Here is a 21,540-nt window from a genome sequence, read left to right as displayed (position 1 = left end):
TTTTTCTCAGGGATACTCATTTAGATGCAGTACTAATGGTTGATGTAAGCATAACCTTCCTTTCTTTAAGTCAATTGGCTCTTAACTGGGAGCAGAGTTAGGTTCGGCATTTTTAAAAAAAAAACAAAACCAAAAACAACCCAAACCAAAAAAAACCCCCCATCGTGAGGACTGGGGCTTTCTTTTGGTCATAAAATACGAGCAGGTAATACTTTGGGTACAGTGTCTTTAGGTCAAAAGCACTCTTGCCACTTTAGAAACGCAGCCCATTCCTGTATGGCCTCCAACGCTTGCTCCGAGGAGGTAAACGCCAAGGGCTAAACGCTAGGACACATGGCTGCAATCCAGGCCAACTCCTCTGGACCGCTGCCAAAGGCTCACAATAGCAACACACCTTCCAAATAACTGGGAAAGTGCTTTTTGTTTGGGCTCGGAGGATTGAAAGAGGTTTGAGCTGTTAACTCCCGTATCGGTCAGGTTAGCACAAGCACTGCTGCCATGGGTTTGTTTAAAATGTAGACTGGCTTTACTTACTGAGCATACAAAGCAAGTGTCATGCCAAGTGTGGCCCAGGGCTTCAAGAAACCTGTCTCCAGCTTCAATGGGGAATTCACAGCCATGGCACATAGTACCGAAGAGAGCATAGTAATCTGCAAACACAAATGGGTTTTAAGATGAAGCATACACAGAAAAGCAAGACCGACCCTTTGAAACCTTTGTGCTTTTCTCTCAATGGCAGCGGCTTTGCACTTGCCGAGTTTTATAATGCTGGGTACACTCAATAAACTGCTCCTAGATCGAAAGACCAGGATGCCTTCCTTTCCTTGCTAATTCAGTTCTCATCCCCTTCCTTATCCTTTCAAGTGAGCAATGCTTCCATCTTCCTGGTGTTTCATTTCCTTGAAATCAATAGCGTGCTCACGGGGAAAATGTGCTCCTTACGTTCCTTCCGGGTCTGCCTTGAAAGCATACCCTGGCTGTGCACACGACAGACCCCTCAGCAAGTAATGAACTCCCGGCACAATATTTGCCCCAGACTGTAATACGCAAAAATCACGCAATCATTAGGCTTCTGTCCTAAACAGAGGCTAGCAATTTGGATCAAGTCAGAATAGTTTTCTGATCACTGAATTTATTACATGGCTCTTTCAAGAAAAACCCCAAAAAACCAAACCCCAAACCAAACCCAAACCTGAGGCTTTAGCCAGTACTTTTATTGCATTTAACAAAAAGTATCAGTGGGGTGCCAGGATGGTTATTAGTGACTGGTACCACTGAAGGGTATTTGCACCATCCATTTTTAGGCACTGGATTGACTCGGTGCCTCTGGAGGCTCCCCTGGAGCCAGCAGAGATGATCTCCTCCAGCAGTCTGAGACAGTGGGGACCAAAACCAAGGGCACCGAAGTATTCGTATTCCCCACCGAATGCAGAGCTTGAAAAAGACAGACAGGGCAGACTAGCAAGATAAAATACATATATAAATTTGGGTGGGAGTCAGTGACACCCACCCCCATTCCCATGGTCTCAGTGTGTGAAACTCGCCTCTCCATGTGTAGAGCCATCTCAGGGGCTACAAGTCACCACAGCCCTCTGCTGCCCACCTGTGCAGACCTAAATTTCACCCCAAGTTGTCTGACCTTTTCCATTCATTTCAACTCTCAAACACCTCATTCTAAGAAGGAAATGCTTTTTTCCTGCACAGGAGACAAACAGCATTAGTGCTATAAGACAAGAGAATTTGGGATCAACACGCTACCATGCCAAATGCATAATGTCATGCAACATTACATCTTCATAAGATGAACTACAGACAGAATGACAACCATAATGAAGCTTTGGACTTCATCCTTAACAGTAACACTCTGGCTCTGAGAAGAAAATAAGATGTCAGGGGTTGTTTTCAAGGAGTGCTATAAGGAGTGGTAAGCAGTGTGCAAGGAGATTTTGTTCCTCTACTAGATGACAGAGATCTGCCGAAGCTCTACTGCTTACTGCAGCAGAGCCTACACAGGCTTATTGTATGCGCCAAGCATGAGGGAAGAGTCCTGTTTCGGTTTAGTAGGACAGTGTTCTGTATGATGACCTCAAAAAGCATCATCATAGGAGGCATCTCAGCAGGACGGGAAACATAAGCGTTCCAGAAAAGCAAAGGTCTTGATGGCTGACAGAGTCAAGAAACCGCTTCACCGATCGCCTTCATTAATCCATGCTACTGGCATGAATTTGCAAGCGTTTAAGCAGAAGACAGACAGTAAAAACATCAAATAGTACAACACCTCTGCCCAAAACCCCAGAAGGACGCAGTCTCATGACCGTACTGTTTCAGCTCTTTGCATTCCAGTTTGTACACAATCTTTTTCTGATACTTTCCTGGTGCCAGTAGTTAAAGACTTTTGTAAGTTGGCCTGTGGTTTGTGTTGATAAGTTTATTGGCTTTTCTTCTGAAGAAAGGGCAATAGATAAGGCAGAATGAAGGGCATCAGCTTTCTTTTGCTTTTGCATGCTTGAATTGCGATACCACAGAAGCCTTCCAAGGCAGACTTCTTATACAGTCACATATCAATGCTTCCTGCACACAGCATTTTCAAAACTAGGTTATTAACTCTCCACTTTAAAAAGTTCAAAGTTGTAGATATCTGCACTTTTAATTTAATTTTAGCATTGACATCCAAAACCAGAACGTTTTGCAGATTAAACCCGCTTAATACTAATAGCTAATGCTGTTATAATTTCAAATACAGATTTAAAATTAGAACCCTTCTTTGCACTCAGAAGAAGGAAAGTTGGCAATGACATTTACTCCTTATTTCTTTAAAATTAGTCATAGACTCTTAACTCCAGCTGGACTGAAAGTCTTTGAAGAATGAATATATCTCAAATTAACATCTAGTTAGAAAGCCAGAGCCATTACAACATATCACTGCCAATAACACCTCACAGAACGTGTCTACATTAACTGTGCTAGCAACGTTCTATCTCAGAAATAAGCTTTGCGAGAAGTATAATAATCTTGACGTTTTATCCCAGTGTTTTCTGCTCACAGTATAGAAAAGTGTGCACTTGTGCACAGGAGTTGTAACAGTAGCACAAATCAATACACCGCACAACATACGGGTCATTTGGTGGCAAGAACAAGAATTCAATATTAGCAGAACAAACCCGGTCACAAGCTTTCCACCCAAAGGGGAGTTATCGATTCCTCCAGTACTATTTTTGAATCATCAAATGGTTCCAAGATTAGGAGCTTCAGATTGTTTCAGGATGAAATTTCACCATGCTGTCACACTGGAGGATGCTGCTAGTATATCCGTTTCCTCTGCTGCTCCACTAGTTCAGTAGGAGCAACACGTTACCCTACTTGTGCCACTGAGTTAGCAATAACCTACCACGTCCTTTCGTTATCTGCCAACACCTCATTAAAGCGTCTCTGACAGAGAAATTTTGGATAAATTTTGCCTGCTTTCCTCACCCTTTCGGTACCTAGCACTCTCCATGGCACCTGCTGCGAACAACTGTGGGATCAACCCAGAAGGAAATCTTAGCTCCAAACAGGACACCAGGATTTCATGCTAAATCTTTTCCTGGTCAATTCACTTCCACCTCTAGTTAAACTACAATGCTCCTTGCAGGAGAAGGAAAAACACAGAAAAGGTATGACTGATGGTTCTACCATGGATGTAAAACAGCATGCAGTGTGAAAATAAATGATTTTGATGCAATTTTGCTTCTTGTCCATATTGTGGAATTGTTTTCCAAATATTATCTCTTTCTTCCATAGCCCAAAAGGGTACGTGGAAACTTTTAAGCAAACTAGGAAACCAACATAAATAAAAGCTGTTCATATTAATAAAAAAAGATATGATTATCTGGAAGTGCTAAAAACCAAATCATAATGCCTCTGAACTTCTAAGCCACATCTTTCACGTAATAGTGCTCATCAGGCTTTCAAGTGCTATAATTGTATCACTGTATTTTTCCCCGACAGCCTGTTTGGTTTTTTTTTTTCATCCCAAGCTTATGTTCAACAGATGTTACCCTGATCCTGCAAAACACTTCCTGGGCACACTGCTTACTCTTGGAAGCCCCTCCCGGCTGTGAATAAGGCTATTCAGTGTAAAACATTACTCAACTGCATTTGCTTGTTTAGTAAATAAGCAGATTTACATAAACTCCAGATTCTTTTAAATCCAACTAGAAAGTCACTCTAAAATTAACACTTTACTGTATCACTGATAGAGCTGAGGGTTTAACAAGTAAAACCAGTGACAAGAAGCCCGCTCCTGCCGAAGCCGATAAAGAAATTCTCACCAACTTCTGCTGCAAACTCAAAGCGTCTACAGCGCTTGCTGCTGCTTTGAATTGACATATCAAAGTTACATGAATTTGCTGGGACGCTTCTAAAGTTCAGCTTGAGAGAAAAGAATTATGATTTTTTTTTCCAACCTTATTAAGCTCTGCTTCCCCGCACGGCCGCAGTAAACTTTGGTTGTGTTGCTTCTTACCCGTCTCACAGTAGGGATCGCCGTCTTCTAAGTGGAAGACATTATTGCGGATGGGGTTATGACAGGCCACACACACGAAGCAGGAAACGTGCCAAGTTTGTTTCAAAGCATTTATTACTTCCTGTGGGGATTAGAAAAAGTGTTATTAACACATTATTTTGATGTGATGACTAGATTGTGGTGACCATGCCTCCACACTAGGTTTGTTTCAAGAATACTTTGTTTCCTATTACTACTTTGAAAATGGCTTGTGCCCTCCATTTCTGCTGATGTTAAAGTTAATGAGGTGCTTTATTTATGGTACATCTCCTTATTTGTCATAAGCAACTTTTCATTTTTTGGAAGGTTCAATGTAGGGTTGGACAGATTTAAAAACTCATTTGTTTGCCTTTTCCATTTTAATTGAGATCTCACCCACCACGGTCCCCTGGAATAAGAAAAGCAGCATCTCTGACATCTCCTCGAGCCTGTGAATAGTTAACCAGAAGACATCACGACTGCTCTGTGTTCTTTTGGAAGATGCTATAGTGCCAAATATGACCTGAGAATTGCGCTGCCAGAGCCCTGCGTGACCCCAGTTACACAAGAGCCCAGACATTGCTGTCTGCAGTAAAGCAGTGGACGATCGGCTGGCGGGCTCAAATTAGCGATATTAGTGCCGAGTAGGGTAATGCGTCTTTCTACATTACCCCTGGGACTATTTCAGTACTTCACATCTAGCCAACCAGTGTGTTCCTCAGCGCTCAGTTTAGCTAAGGAGGATTATTTATTTTTCTTTTTTTTTTCCCCCCTCCAATTTTGTAAAATGCTGCCAATTAAAAGCATTTTGCTCAAGAAAATCTAGTAATCACAACAGCTACAGAACACCTTGGTGAAAACGGGAGCTGAACTTGGAAGAGCTGAGGAGACACCACCACCTTTTCTCAAAGAGACTGAAAAGGCTCAACATCAGAGCAAAAAACATATTCAGTATGTGATGGGAGCTGAAAAGGTACGTCAGAGTATGTCTAGAGGAACGTAAGCTGGGCCAGATAAAACGGAATTTCATTACAGAGAAGCACTGAACACTGTGATTATTGTTCCCACTGAAAAATTGGGCCCAACGCTGGTCACTTACTCCAAGGATCTTCCTCTGGCACTTTGAACACTCAGGGGCAAAGAACTTCTCATAGCAGACCTCGCAATACAGCGCTCCTTTCTCTTCCACAAATCCAATGTAAGCCATGGAGGTTTTGCAATGAGCACAGTTAAACTCCTCTGGATGCCACGACTTTCCCAAAGCCACCAGGAAGGGTCCTCTATTAGAAAGAAGAGATTTTGTCAGCAAATGCCCCTGGGTTGGCTCCTGCAAAAGGTGTTAATAGGCTTAACATGCGATACCTCTATGACATTACTACACTGTTCAAAACCTTACGCTGCTCCATCCCTCTTTCCTCCTAGGGGCTCTAAGAAAGCGTCGAGTGCTGACTAGATCTATTCCCATTGAACTATCTCCCAGAAACACCTCACCACAATAAATACTAATTCTCTTCGTTTCACTGCATTTCAGAAATCTTATTTTAGAACTGCATTAGATACAGTGCTGAAGTAGCTGCTAGGGAAGAGAAGAAGAAAGATGTTCCCTGTGTTTCCAACTATTTCCATCTATTGCAAATAGATATTTCACTCGGAGATACGATCAGCTCTCTTTCAGTGCGCATTTGTATTGAGGCCACAAATATTCAAGTAGACTTGACTCCATTAAGAGTCGATAATATCAGTTTCTTGTGAGACAAAAATTCAGTTGCTGTCCTTATCCAGCAAGTTTGTTCCAGGATAACCCATCCCAGTTGTTGGGGGGGAGGGTGAGGCATCCTTTTTTTTTTTTTCCCTTTTCCTTCAGAAGCTAGTTAAAATAGGACCATTTTCTCCAAAACCACAGTCTCCTCTGTTATTTGCAAATACAAAATAATGATGCTATTAATAGCATTTGTCTAATGCAACAAGGTTAATAGACAAGATAAACCTGTCCATTTAGCAGTCAACAAAAAATTCTCAGCTTGTAACTCGTAAATCCCAGGCATATGCCATTGTATCTGTATTCATTTGAAAACATATTCAGGATGCTAATTTCTTTAACGAACATATTTACTTTAATGAGCTCCCACCAACATTCAACCTTCCAGAATTTAGGTTTCAAGTGAACTTTGTGGTTCAAGTTCATCCCCCTCACCAGATTTGCCATTTTTGCAAGACCAATAAAGATGCCATTCTTTCAGTAATGCATCACTTTTTTCTGATCTAATACTTCACCGCAAAAAAAAGAAAAAGCGTAAGGTACTAGTATCACCACCCTGTTGCTAAACATTTTTTTTTAAAATAGAGTAAGCTACAAGAAAATTCTTGTGTAAATTAAGATTTTCATATGAACAAAGCAACAGCAATAGAGAAGGAAAAAAAACTACCTTAAAATTTGCTTCCAGGGTTATACTGACTCTAAGACAGGAATATAAGCGGGCAAAGGACAACTTCATTGAGAGCAGGGGGTAATTATTTTAATTTCTCTTCTACATTTTCTCTAGAGATGCTATGCATTTTCAACAGGATGAGAAGTCAAAGATAAGGGACTCAGACTTAGGACAACTTGCACACCTTCCGAGATGAAGAACATATTTAATCTGAAACAGTTTCTTCTATTCACCTCCGATTATCGGAGAGAACGCAGCGAAAAGCAGCTCCTGGAGAGCAGCTCGTAGCCCTTTAAGGAGGGAGCCGGGGTTGAGCTCCCTGGCCCCCGCTCCCAGCGGATGCCTCAGCAGCGCAAACACTGACCTAACCCGATACCCTCCCGCCACCCTACAAGCACCTTTTATACATCAATGCCCTTTCAGTTATGTACTGATCAAACAATACAAGCCCTTATGTACAACAGAGTGCTCTCAGTGCGCCGTGTCAGCACGGGCTAATTTAACAGATTCATTAACACGGGGCTGACACCGAAGAGGCTCTCCCGGCTCCAGGTAGGATTGAGTTTCTGGCCATCTGCACCGAAACGATAGGCTCGGTTAGCTCTGCAACAGAAAGCAAGTACGCTAGCGACCGGAGAGGAAGGAATTTTTACAACATCTGCTGCATTTAGCTCTCCAGAGTTTACAGCTCTGACATGTTGAGGTTAGCCATTCGGGATAGCACACGCAGGAACCAAACGGATGGGGAACAGCCCGAGAGTGCATCTATGGAGTTTCTTTCCCAAAGTCCCCAGACAGCTGTGGCTATGCCCTGCACAATGTCTCCGAGGTGTTCCATTAGCGGGCTGACTCCCCACGCACACGTGTCCAGAAGAACGCTTTCTAAACACAATTTTACTTTTAATCAGGCCGTAGTTTAAACATGTCAAGCTGACGCTGCAGCTTAATGATACCAATGACTTAAAAGCTGTCCTAAAGCATGTGGAAGAAAAAAAAAAAAAGAAAAAAAAAGATAAACACCTGCCATGTAAAATACACTAAAACATGATATTCAGAACTTTGAGGTGTTCCTGGTCTCTGCATATTTTTGCAATCGAAACGATAGCTTCCAGTAATGAAAGGTATTTATTTGCTGTATTCATTTGAAAAGGAGTTTAAAGCCCCGATTTAAGTAAGGGGGCCGCACGCCCACGCTCACGCAACCCGATGGGAAGTAGCTAGGGCATGAAATACTAGGAAGATGGCTGCAAATGGCTTCATCCTTCCTTTCTCATTTAAAAAGAATAATACAATTAAAAAAATCCCACATGCCTCTGTCAACTAGAAAATATTTTTAAAGGTGGTGCTAAAACTCCACATTCCTTCCATCCAAAGATATGGGATGATCCAACTATGAATGTGCCTCTATCCCAGGCTACTTTGACATGCTAAGCATTTCTGAACAAATTTCTGGCATCACCATCTAGACCACGTGAACCAAACTCACAGATGAAAGCAAAGAGTAGTAATTATTTTTTTATAAGGGATTCTGATCTATTTACAACAGTATTTCAAAATCTTATGTCCCAAAGGATCACCAGGTACATAAATTTAGTAGCATCCTAAAACATCTGGGTTCTGCATGTAGCAATGATATAGGTCAGGATGTATTAGTATGCCGATAATCTAGCTTCTCATGCGGCTTTTATTATGACAGCAAGCCAGAACTGAAATTTGGTGGTAGAGAGATCAAAAAGATTTCCACATCTGCTAAGTAGGCCAATCACTTTACAGTTAACCATACAGCAGTCTACACTCTGGGAAGTTTCTTCTTCTCCTCACTAGAAAATGCCACAATACATAATTTCTGTATAGGAGAAGCTGGAGGGAAGTGCCATTCGTACTTTCTCCTTTTGCCTTTAAAAACAATTAAGCTGTATGAAAAGGTGACAAAGCCAAATCATCATTCACAAGCAGACACGCCAAAGAACATGTTCTCAATGGAGATCCAGGGAAAACACATTTGGATTTCAGAGGAAGAGCCAACTCTGCCCTGCAGCACTCGATAAGAATGCCTGGGAGCCAGAAGTCTTCATCAGGAAATGTCAGAAGTTTGTCAGATCGCCACAGCAAGTAGATCATGGGAAATTTTGTTTGCCTCCAGCTTTGATTCTTTTAGACGTGGAAAGAAAAGCTTACTTGAAAGAAAAGCTTTGGGAAAAAAAATGGAATCTTCAGACAATCACTGTATGAATAATTAAAGATATATTAAAAAGTTATAAGATGTCTCTAAGAAATGGTTGTGGCTCAACCAGCCATGGTTATTCTATGCCTGAGTGTAAAGTAACCGACTCCGCAATGCATTTTGGCTTCAAAACAGATGTACAATGCAATGTCACTTGAGCCTGCTCCTACCTTTTCATAGGTAACACTACCACTAAGGGCATGAACTGTAATTATGCTAAAACTTGAATTCAAATGCTATTGCAATCTTTCCAATCCACTGTATGCTGTGAACAGGAGGCATATTTGGCATTGATTAATGCACGTCAACTCATCCTCGAATGAAACAATGCTTGCTTTGCTTTTAATAATTGAGGTGGCATTTAACATATGAAGAAATATAAGGATTTAAACACCACCAGCAAATTACAAAGAAGTTAGACATGGGTATCAATTACTATTCATGAAGAGGTGTCACTTACAATAGGTGACAATGGCTTAAGTACTGTCAAGTAGGGCTTGGCAGTTTTTCCTCATGCATCCACTAAAGAGCAAAGGTTGCTCCATGGACAAACACACTTGCCTACTCACAGGGTGGGAGCTCATCTCCTTTTTAATGGTGATCAAAGCAGGAAAGCCTGGAGTAGCAGCAAGTGGTTTAAGGGCCAAGAGGAGAGGTTGGCTGCTCAGGAGTGATCTGTGGCCTGTGCTGCAAGACCCCATGGCACAGAGCATCAGTGAACCCTGATAAACCACGGGTGCTGTAAAAGTCACTGAAGTTTATTTGCATGCAAGATGCAGCATATAGTGGATTTGCTATTTTCGGTTTTAAATTGAAATGATAGTAACAAGAAGGGAAATGCACAGTTGCTTGCATGTTATTTACTAGACACAAATCCAAATCCAAAGCCCAGGGAACAAAAAGGTCAGAATACTAACTACAGACAGAATGATCATATAGGCCAAGCTGTTCAATGAATCAGATGAATCTCATCCCAAAAGTGTGTAGACCTTTTTGATATTAATCTTCCATTTTGCGGTGAAGCAAAATTAGAAAAGATGTGCACCTATGTTGGAAATTTCTATAAGATTTTCTATTGTTTCAAGGGGATTCAGATCATATATATTTATCTCCTTGATATATACAATAGAAGAGGAAAAGCTTCTTCAAGCCATCACAGATCAGTTAGCAAACAGTCCTTTAAAATTAACTTGATGTTAACTGAACTGGTATTGAACTATCAGAACAGAAACCTAATGGAAGTAAACAAGCTGGACTCAATTGATCACTAGAGATCAAGTGATTTGAGTTAGCTGCATGTTCTGATGCAGAATCCAAGCCAGGGCTCAAGAGGCTGCAAAAACCCATGGTGGAAAGGCTGACTAGATGACCTCCAGAGGTCCCTTCCAACCCCTACCGTTCTTGTGATCTTGTGATTATTGAAATGAAGCCTTAAAACACTTGTGACTAAGGAATCAAAAACCATGAAAGCAAAACAAAACCCTGCTGCAGAGAGCCTGCAGGATGAATAAAAAATCATAGAATCATAGAATCGTTTAGGTTGGAAAAGACCTTTAAGATCATCAACTCCAACCGTTAATCTGGCACTGCCAAGTCCACCACTAAGCCATGTCCCTAAGCACCACGTCTACAAATCTTATAAATACCTCCAGGGATGGTGACTCAACTGCTTCCCTGGGCAGCCTGTTCCAATGATTGATAATTCTTTCAAGTGAAGAAATTTTTCCTAATATCCAATATCTAAACCTCCCCTGGCACAATTTGACACCATTTGCTCTTGTCCTATCACTTGTTACTTGGGAGAAGAGACCAACACCCACCTGGCTACAACCTCCTTTCAGGTAGTTGTAGAGAGCCATAAGGTCACCCCGCTGCCTCCTCTTCTCCAGGCTAAACCACCCCAGTTCCCTCAGCTGCTCCTTGTAAGACTTGTGCTCTAGACCCTTCACCAGCTTTGTTGCCCTTCTTTGGACACACTCCAGCCCCTCAATGTCTTTCTTGTAGTGAGGGGCCCAACACTGAACACAGGACTCGAGGTGTGGCCTCACCAGTGCCCAGTACAGGGGGACAATCACTGCCCTACTCCTGCTGGCCACACTATTGCTGATACAAGCCAGGACACCGTTGGCCTTTCTGGCCACCTGGGCACACTGCTGGCTCATATTCAGCCAGCTGTAGATCAACGCCCCCAGGTCCTTTTCCACTGGGCAGCTTTCCAGCCACTCTGCCCCAAGCCTGTAGCGCTGCATGGGGTGGTTGTGGCCCAAGTGCAGGACCTGGCACTGAGCCTTGTTGAACCTCATACAGCTGGCCTCGGCCCATCGATCCAGCCTGTCCAGATCCCTCTGTAGAGTCTTCCTACCCTCAAGCAGTTCAACTCCCATCCATCTTGGTGTTGTCTGCAAACTTACTGAGGGTGCACTCGATCCCCTCGTCCAGATCACTGATAAAGATATTAAAGAGACTTGGCCCCAGTACTAAGCCCTAGGGAACACCACTTGTGACTGGCCACCAGCTGGATTTAGCTCCATTCACCGCAACCCTTTGGGCCTGGCCATCCAGCCAGTTTTTTACCCAGCTAAGAGTATACCCAGAAAATAGATACAAACCTTATGACCTGATTACAGTGTGCACACATGGGAGTACGCTTTCCCGCTGGAATATGCTCTGCCCTCTGAACCAACGTGTCTTGCTCATTTAGCTGAGGTGCTGTCACAAATTTTTCACTCGGGGCAGTTGTTACAGGTGGTTTAATATTGTTTGATGTCCATCCACTGGCAGGAGCTGGGGAAAGAGTACCAAAAGCATTCAGAAGACCATCTTTCAGTACCAAGTAAATATTCTTGAAATACAAGCAACCAGCAATATTTGCCTAACATCTTTGTCCAGTGTATACCTGCCTACTTAAAAGAACAAATTAAAAAGCACTTATTTTCCCCTCCTCCCCCCCACCCAGTAAGTCCTACCTACTTTATGAAATGTCTGTTAAATAACACAGAATGGTTTGGGCTCACTTGTAGTAGTAGTGGAAAAAATTCAACATACTAAAGAATAAAGAAGTTAGGCAAAAGAATATATAACCTGTGAAGGCATTATTTTGCTTTAGATACAAAAGCTGAAGCCAAGAATATCAGTGTATGAACAGAGACAGGAGAATATGACATACCTACTCAAAACATTTTACAGTGAGTGCAATAGATCATACGTCATTACTAACAGATTAAACAAGAGTACGCATTCAATACAACATGGAAAGGAACTTGAAATACAGTACTGTATAAGGAAACATATTTCTAAATTGAATTTAAACGCTTGTCTAGATCACTACATACTGCCAATCTGAAGTGCTCCAAAGGCCACATTCACATCCTCTTTATAAAAGTTATGACACAAATAAAACCCTGACGTGTTCAGAAATGTATACATCCACACACTTCCATTTGTGCTCAGGTTTTTAGAGTCGTAGAACAGCCATAAGCTTTTATGGAGTACGAAAAATGCATTTACAAAAATGAAAGGCACAGATGATACTGTTGCCAAGGGTAATGAAGAAACAAACAGTCCTCTGCTTTTCTTTCTCCTCTATCGATGTACGTACCTTGGTAACGTACAAGCTACAGCAACATGAGTTTATGGGAGCAGTTATTCCTGTCGAGTGGAGAATTCTTTTTCTTTTTCAAGTACGCTAAAACCCACCCCCCATTTCCATACCCGTTTGTTTGTAACCACAGGCAAGAGAAAACGTGAGTGTTTACTCAGTGTCCTGGCTTTCGTGCAGCTGTACTAAACCTTGTAAATCAAGAAGTGAAATTAAGATCTGAGTGGAAGCTCAGAGAGAAACAACCAAGCCATGACAGAGACATCAGACAGCGCAGGGTATTGCTTCTGTTGCAGCGATGCAGCTCTCCCACACAAGGTCAGGGCATCGGTACGGAGCTTTGCAAAATAACTAGTTTGTGGAGCTTTTAATCTTTGTGCTAGTCTTCCTCTCATCTTTTTGTATCATCTTCCAGGGAAAAGATGAAAAATCCTTTATCATTATCTCCCTTAATGTAATGCTGATCAGCCTCTGCCCTACAGAAAAGTTGCAAATACCTTTCAGGTAAAACATTGCATTCCCTGCTCAAATGGAAGGGGCATACTGATTCACAGAGAAGATAATTCAAGCAACAGTAAACACACAGAAAATTTAACAGAAATGCCAGTCCCTTGCTATTTACAGAAGTAAGATAGCCACACACTACACAATTTAATCACAATACAGTGCACTTTAGTTAACAAAACCCCCCTCTACTCGTGTATTTGTAGGCTAAGGCAACACAGCTGGAAGAGAAATCCTGAAATCCTTTTCAACACCAATACTTTTGTACTATAATTATGCTTGGTATTAATCCACTGATATGGGCTCAATACCTACTCTTTCTTACTCTTTCTCTGTATGAAGAAGCAATACAATCATACACCTTTTTTTTTTTTTTGTCGAACTCATCAGTTCATCAAATTTTCTCAAATCAGGTCATTTCAAGACTGGCATATTTTTGGATACTTTTCAGTATCTGAAGTAGCAAAAGGTATACCAGTTCATCAGGGGTTTTTTGTTGTGTTTTTGTTGTTTGTTTTTGTTTGGGGTTTTTTTTTTTAAATACAAGACTATTGATTATATTTAATATATAATTAATTGATTTGCAATATCTTGAAAAAGTAACATCTTGATTCTAGAAACATTCAGCATTTCTGAGTAGAAAGTATTTAGGAATAGAAGCACTTGATCTTGAACAAGTCATTCTGCTACTGTAGTTCACTTTAAATTATAAATGTCTGCTAAACTTAAAACACAGGAACAGATGAAAATGGAAAAGGTGGCAGAAAGGCTTTGAAGACATGAACAAAAGTGGTTTTGATTAACAGCACTTTCCTCCTCTGTCATCACACATGGCTTTCTAATTTTCAGGTCCCATTTCATGAGAAGACAAAAATACACACTAAAACCAAATCTGTTTGAAGACTGCTTTTGCCATAAATCAAATTGCAGCGCAGCTTCTAGTATATCACTAATTTCTGTTTGAGTTATCTGCTGAATCCCAAAGCCCATTCAGACACATCAGCTAGCTCTTGTTTGCACTGCAGGGTTAAAAAAAGTCCTTCTGCTTGCTTAAAGGGGGAGGAAAAAAAAAGTACAAACATCACAATTATTCTCTTTTCTTTGGTCTCATTACAGCTTTCATTAATGTTGTTTTTATGAATGATGCTTTTCTGAACACTACCCAACTTTAAAGTTACTACTGGCCAGGAGCAGAATTTATCTATATAAACCTTCTCTATAGAGTTGTTAGATCAGTCATTTCCAAGTTATTCAAAGCACTAAAAAAGGAGAGAAGGAGATAGTCCATCAGTTTAGGAAATAACTTCGGTCTACTAATGATCTTATGTTAAAACAAAAATTCTCTTTTAAGCCAACCATAATATAAACCACACAAGTTAGTACTGTGTTAAGCAAGAGCTGTGGCCTAAGCGAAAGCTGGGCATTTAGCGTGACCAGTGAAGGCAAATGGACCCACTCCACTTCACATCGCCCAACTGACGTTCAATGCCCAGACCTTCAGCAGACGCAGGACTCCCATGGGATCACAGCCACAGTGCAAACAGAATAAACAGAATAACAAATAAGCCCTAAGCCTTCAGATACTTCTATATTTGCCAGAATACTTTTGGATATTGGTCAAAAACTGAGTTCTAAAAGGCTTTTCAACTGTCATTTCTAAATTTATGCCACTGTTTGGTCTACTATGATGGGAACAATATCTAACTGATCACTGCAGATGCCATCAGCAGCTAAGAACTAAGACAGAAAAGGTTGCCTTCTGCTCAAAAATCCTTGAAAAGCAAGACCTTAAAGCATTATATTGATCAATCTCTTCTTCCATCTCTTGAGGCCAGTGTAAAGCCAGGAAGCTCCCTGCCCATGCTCACCATTGCCCCCACAGCATTCTCTCAAGGGGTATTTTTCTCTTTGCTGGTATATTCACATCAAGACCTTGCTGGTCTTGCACAGTATTATTCCCCTCTATTCCTGTTCTGAAGTGGACTCAAGTTTCTTTCAGTTCAGATTTTTCATCCTAAAGAAGAGGAGTCAGTCTGCCTCCATCTCCTTTAGATCCATAGTCTTATTAAAGAAAATACACCAGTACAGTAATAGCTATGTCACCACATTTACTACACTGGTTTCTTTGTAAACCTTCTACAGTTGTTCTGCTAGATTTTTTTTCACCATAGATCATTCTCCCTTTCTCACCGCTTGATTTGCCTCAGTCTTTTATCTTCCTCATTCCCATACGAACACCAGCCAGAGGACAACTTTTATTGCCCACTTGTGTCTTTTTATAGGCCACAAACATGTCTTGAACACTCCAGTAATTTTACCAAAGGTTCATTACCACAGAGCATTTTTTTTGGTGGTGGTGGCATTTTTTGTTTGGTTTGTTTCTTTGTTTTTATTTTAAACCCACCACTATTAGTTCCCTACTTAAAATCTATATGAATTCTCAGTATTTTTTTCCAACAATATTCCACCTCTTGTACCCACAGAATTTCAAATATTAAGTCTGTTTTCTTGTTTAGAATTAACGTTGATGCTTCCCAACTACCCCTTCTACTAAAAGAGCAAGTTTAACGCTCCTGGACAAGATGTTTTTTCCACAAGCAGAGAGGAAGGGGAGACTCTCAGAGGTGCCGCGTTCTCCTTCTGTCCTTTCGCTTCCCTGTTCCCTTGGAAACCTTTCAGATTGAAACACAACCACATGATTTAAAGAAAAAACATCAGACCTGCAAAAATTTATGCACGTGTTTTTTTCTTGCAATGAGAAGCTCTTACCAGGGCACACCAGTAATAATAAGGTAGGTACAAATTATTACACCCAATATTAAGCAAAGACCTCTCAACTCTTGGCAATCAGTCTGAGCTCTCCTGTGGTTTGTGCTTTATACTTTGCTTTTTACATTTTACATATATGATTTTGGATCCCATCAGCAGCTCTGTTCTCAAAGAGTGCCAGGGAGGCGCCTGGCACCCAAGATCTGGCGAGGTGCATGCACATTTTTAATTGCGAACGATGACCGTGTGGGGATGGGGAAGGAAACCACTCCAGCTGCCTCACAACACAATCTTCACCACGTATTGTCTGGGTGCCACCTTTGTTGCTCAAAATGGGACAGAGCACAGCAACTTTCACTCTGAAGAATTTTAAACTATGACAAGTAAACACACTAAATAAATAAAAGAAAAAATTTATGGGAATTATATACCCCATGAGGAGCTATTCTATTCGGAGTGCCAGAGAGGTTTGGGTTCTCCACAAGTCATGAAAAGACCTCTGTGGCCAAATTTCAGAGCTTTGCAAGCTTCACTTCACCTTCGCTCTCTTTAATCAAACCTTATAAAGCACTGTTGATTTGCACTTGTGTATTGTCATAGCTGGCTTTTCTAAAACAGAAAACACCTTGTACTTGACTATTAGCTTTCTACTTTATTAGGTTTAAGTTTAGCAAACCCTCAGTGTTTGCTTTCACTAAACTCCTTGGTATGGCTAGTTTAATATTTAACAAAGTTTTAGGCAAGGTAAAGAACTGGCTTTTTTTCTTTTTCAAAAATCCCAGTGTGACTTTGCCCTCGTTAGATTAACAATAGGCTGTTCCATCGCTGAGCACATGGATAACTGCAAACACTGGCAAAAGGTTTGGAAGACAAAGGGAGAAAGGTGGATACGCAGCGGTGCCAAAGTCACTTTGACAGAGGTTCTCCGGTGCGTAGCAACAATACAACAGCCTGAACTGTTTAACGCTCACTTAAACATAACATCAGACTTCATGTAATATCTATAAATAACAATGCTACTTTAAGGGTGGGAGTGCCAGAACTTCATTTTAAAGCGTTCTAACTCAGTGATTTATACACTGCTATCAAACTACTGTATTATAAATGGAAAATCTAAGGCTTCATACGTCCAATTTACTGTCTTTTAATATATCTGTACAGTAAGAAATCTTCCTGTTCCTTCCCTCCAAACCAAACAGATGGCCGGATGAAGCGACGTGTCTGAAAAGCTCGGCTGTCAGCTCGTTACGTTAGCCATATATAACACCCCATCCACTCCCAGGCCTGCGTGAAATCGCACAAGTTCAATGGAGAAAGCTACAGGACAAGCAAGAGGGGAGGAAAAAAAACCCCAAGCCACAAAAAAACCCCAAAGCCCTGCATTCAGCAGTTCTCCTTTTGTTTCCTACTGAGTCTAGGAAGTGCAGTAAGAGCTAAATCCCTGCTGCTGATTAAAAGGCAGAACAGGAAGGATTAAACCATTATCATGTCTTTAAATGCCCTGGAAGGCTGGTATGCGCCCCGTGGAAAATCACAACAGGTGCCACCCCGGCCCAATTTCAACTGCCCCTGCAACTGGAGGAGCTAGTTCCTGCGCTAGCAACCACCCTTTCAACTGGAAAGGCTCCGGCTAAATTAGCTGTAAAGCATCTTAATTAAAATGAGTATGGTGGTTTTGGCTCGCTCAGCCTGTCTCCTTGTGATTTGTTACATCACATACCGTCACAAATTTGGCACAACTGGCGTCGCTTTTACCAAAAACGTGCCTCGAGGAGAAATTAAAAAGGGAGATCTGTACAATAGTGTTTCCCTTCTCTGAAGTGACAGTTTAGCAAACCATTTGGTAGCTTTCTGCAGGTAACGTTTTGCCTCCCTCGCTTTTAGCCCCTGTTCTGACCTCGACAGCTTGACTGCGCCTGCGGAGAGGATGACTGTCCAGTCTCGCTCACACACAGATTATCTGCCAGTTTCACGGAGCTGGTGTTTAACACTGAACAGCCGTAGGAATGCATTTACCGGAGGAATATTGACTTGTCATTAGTTGAACAAATATTAGGCATAATTCTTGGATGTCCTACGCCTGTACATCTGAACAGGACACATCACTGAGCTGGCGCTAGTGAATGAGGAGGAACTGATCTGGCCAGTCAGTCCGTGACAAGAGGCTACTTGCTTTTTTAACAAATCAAAGACTATGACCATCTAGTTTTGAAAGTTGGTGAACGTTCCCACTCAATGGGTGTGAAATAACCACACAAACAATCTCTTCACCTCTGTTTAAACGACTAGAGGCGGGAATATGCATCTATCTGATTTACCTACGCAATTAGTTTAAGTGCACAGCTTGGTGCAACAGCACGTGAATTTAGCAACATCAAATCCCAGCATAATTGTTTAAGGTCATATTTGTAACAGAAAGATGAGCTTCTGTTCAGCAGATCCTGCGGTGAGGTCATTCTGCCTCCAACAAGTAGGTGGTACATTTCTGCATCATTACTATGCTTATATTTAAGAAGGGGCAGATCACTCAAGTTTTAGAAACATATTAATTTTTTCACCATGTCTGCAGGAGTTACAATTTCATACTACCGTCAAATTAAGGTTGACATTTATAAATTACTCTGGTTTCACAATGGGTTTTGCTTGGCTAAGTGACTTCACATTACTTAACTTGTAAGAATAAATTCTTGTGGTTTGCTGTCACATGATGATATAATCAGTTAGATCAGATGAAAAATTAATAAGAATAACAGTCCATACACCAGGATCAGGAAGCTTTTATGTTGTGACCTGTCAATCATGCTACTTTTATGGACAAGGCTTTCTGTTTTTACGAATGGTGACTGCATCGTGGAGGAGCAATCTTTAACAATCTTTTTCAGTAAAAAGTACTGGAACTCTGTTCTAGCAGAGGCCTTACCAACAATATAAGGATTTGTGTTAACAACTTGCAGCGTTACTCCAGTTTCTTCCCCAAGTTCAGACCACGGTCCTTAATGGGCACGTAGCTCCTTGAACCCCTATAATTACTGCAGCCTTTAATTTCCTGTTCTACAAAGGAAACTAATTGGGATGAGATGGCCCTAAAAACAAAATTGTAGAACTTTATGAACAAAGTGATGCTGACACAATAGTCCGGTTGCCTTTTCCATGCAAAAATATCCCCAAAGCTGATGGACCATCGACTTAACTTACCTAGTCAGGGTGGCCTGTAAGGTGAACAGAACTGAGATAGCAGCTGGGGTAATTACAAATGAAACACAGAAAAAACAAAGGTGACAAGGACAGAAAGTGCCGCAGTCCATCCCTTTATGGACCTTAAGCAAGGCCTTACCGGCAGGACAAGCATTTTGCGATAGCACAATAAATCTCAGTGCCTTCCTCCCTCTCACCAACTTCATACTGTTTGACCTGTTGGCCAAACTCCCCACACTCTTATGGTCTGGATTTTTATCTTATTTTCCTTAAATAAGTGGCAAGGAAGGAGACAAAGACCCAAACTGTCAGTATATGCAGGACAGGTTGTCAAATCACACCTAGGAGCAGGCTTGTATTTTCTTCTCCTTTTTAAGTTCTAATATTACCAAGGGAATGGATATAGAAAAAAAATGCAGCAAGACAGCACACTAAGGATAACTCCAGAGATGGTAAATGCAAGTCTACCAAACACACGAAAACAACTGCAAGGAAATAGCAGAATTTTTCAAAGTTGCCTGGGGAGCAATTTTTCTATGCTTACAGTCAGCTTCCAAGTGTGTTCCCTCTGCTGAAGGGAGCATGTGCTTAACACATGTGCTGGCTCGGGATTAGGCAACTGACAGTTGTGGGTATTGCAGAATATGCTGACATTCCCAAACAGCTCTACTGGAAGGAGATTATATATCCCAGTGGTATCAGGCTGAGAGAGACCCTGGGAATAAGAAAATTGGCACATGTGGGTAAATGGTCACTTAAAACTGCAAGCTTCGGACACTTCTGTCGCAAACCCTCCCCATCCCATGCTTGTAACTCAGCTGCTAAGCCTAGGAGGAACAAAGGTCATCAATTGCAATGAAACCCTCCTCTCCAAGCAGCAAACCAGGTTTCCTGGCCACCAGCTGTACCAGCTCACCACGGGACCCCCACGATCCCGCCAGACACCCAGGAGTGAAGCAGGATGCTGCCAGCTCCTGCACAGGAAGGCAGGATGCAGCGCTGGCCATGCTGTGCCTGGTGCCCAGCCTCTCTGGTCCCCACTGCACCAGCAGCTCACCCTCCGAACAGTTTTGAAGATGCCAGGAAAGAGGAGGCAATTTCACACGAGAGATGCAACATTGGAAGTCCTGACCATCGCAGATCCTGCTGTGCTTTCCATGAGAACAGTTCATCTCCTGGCCAAACTCCAGTTTGTGTAACTGCATTTATTGGGTAATTATACTTTCTTAAATTGTCCCAGCAGTTTCAATTTGCCACAGTGCTATTTTGCTTCCTTTCAAGACACCGTAGAGTGTTACGGCGTGCTGACAAGCAGCTGTTATGTTTCACCGAAGAAGTGACTGCGTGGCGGTGGTGGGTGAAAGCCATTCCTGTGCTTGCATTGTGTGCTTGCATATAGTACTGAGATTGGAAAATGCTTTGGGGTTCCTTGGGGATGAGCAATGCTGCATAAGCATAGGGTTACATTTAGCTATCAAATAGTAAAATAACTCACTGTGATGTAGCTGGGATGCTTTGGGCAATTTTTTTTTTAAATTGAAGATAATCTTGTAAAAAGCTTCTCCCTCTGGTGGGTGAACAGAACATCATATCTCAACAAAAATGAAGTGAGAACTATTATAAGTTCTAGCTTGAACTTAACGCACAGTAACAGCCACAATTTGACTTATTTCAACAACCGAAAAAAAAAAATCAACACCACAGACAAGAGAGGCTGATACCAAATGCGTTATCTGGAAACCTGTCCAGGCAGATGCCACCCCATGAGTGCCTTCCAACAGCAGATGAGGATAGTTGGGCTCCAAGGGTGCTACCACTGTGAGATCACTCGGATCACGATTGCCTTCTGTGCAAAGAAACCCAGTGTCTGAAGCATCTCCAGGTTCACTATCTCAGCCATTCATTTTAGACCATCTTTTTCCCTCACACCTTTTCCTTGCCAGGTCGTGAAATGGAGATCAACGGAGAACATACCTCAGTTCTAACAAAAACCATCTGACACCTTTAGGCATCTCTGCACAAATCTCAAAAGAAAAGAAAAAAACCAAACCAAAACCAAAAACAAACCACCCAAAAAACCCAAACCCCAAACCCAAAAAAAAAAAAAAAAAAAAAAAAAAAAAAAGAAGTCATGCTACTTTTAGTAAAAGAATATAAGGAGTATTCTCTGGTGGCCCATCCAAGATAGGAAGACTCCAGCTAATACACTAAAAGATGCTGTCTGACCAAGTGACTTATCTGTGTAGTCAGAAAACTTAATAAATAAAATCACTGGTAATATTCATGCCACGCCATCAAA

At 41.6% G+C, this 21,540-nt stretch overlaps 1 protein-coding gene across 12 annotated transcripts in view; it reads right to left on the bottom strand.

Moving 5' to 3' along the window:
• The window catches only part of PDLIM5 (PDZ and LIM domain 5), a 126,999-nt gene that overhangs the window by 3,336 nt on the left and 102,123 nt on the right, over positions 1-21,540 (bottom strand). For all 12 annotated transcript variants that reach the window (XM_054823306.1, XM_054823316.1, XM_054823311.1 and 9 more), the window contains 4 exons: positions 11,785-11,959; positions 5,622-5,802; positions 4,505-4,625; positions 535-650 (listed from right to left, as the gene is read on the bottom strand). In XM_054823306.1, coding sequence (XP_054679281.1) covers positions 535-650; positions 4,505-4,625; positions 5,622-5,802; positions 11,785-11,959 — 593 coding nt within the window. The remainder of the gene's footprint in view (positions 1-534; positions 651-4,504; positions 4,626-5,621; positions 5,803-11,784; positions 11,960-21,540) is intronic.

This window comes from Grus americana, chromosome 4 (assembly GCF_028858705.1).
Source record: "Grus americana isolate bGruAme1 chromosome 4, bGruAme1.mat, whole genome shotgun sequence".
NCBI classification, from domain to species: domain Eukaryota; kingdom Metazoa; phylum Chordata; class Aves; order Gruiformes; family Gruidae; genus Grus; species Grus americana.
The sequence above is the reverse complement of the archived record's forward strand: the minus strand, read 5'-3'. Positions and strand labels throughout refer to the sequence as shown.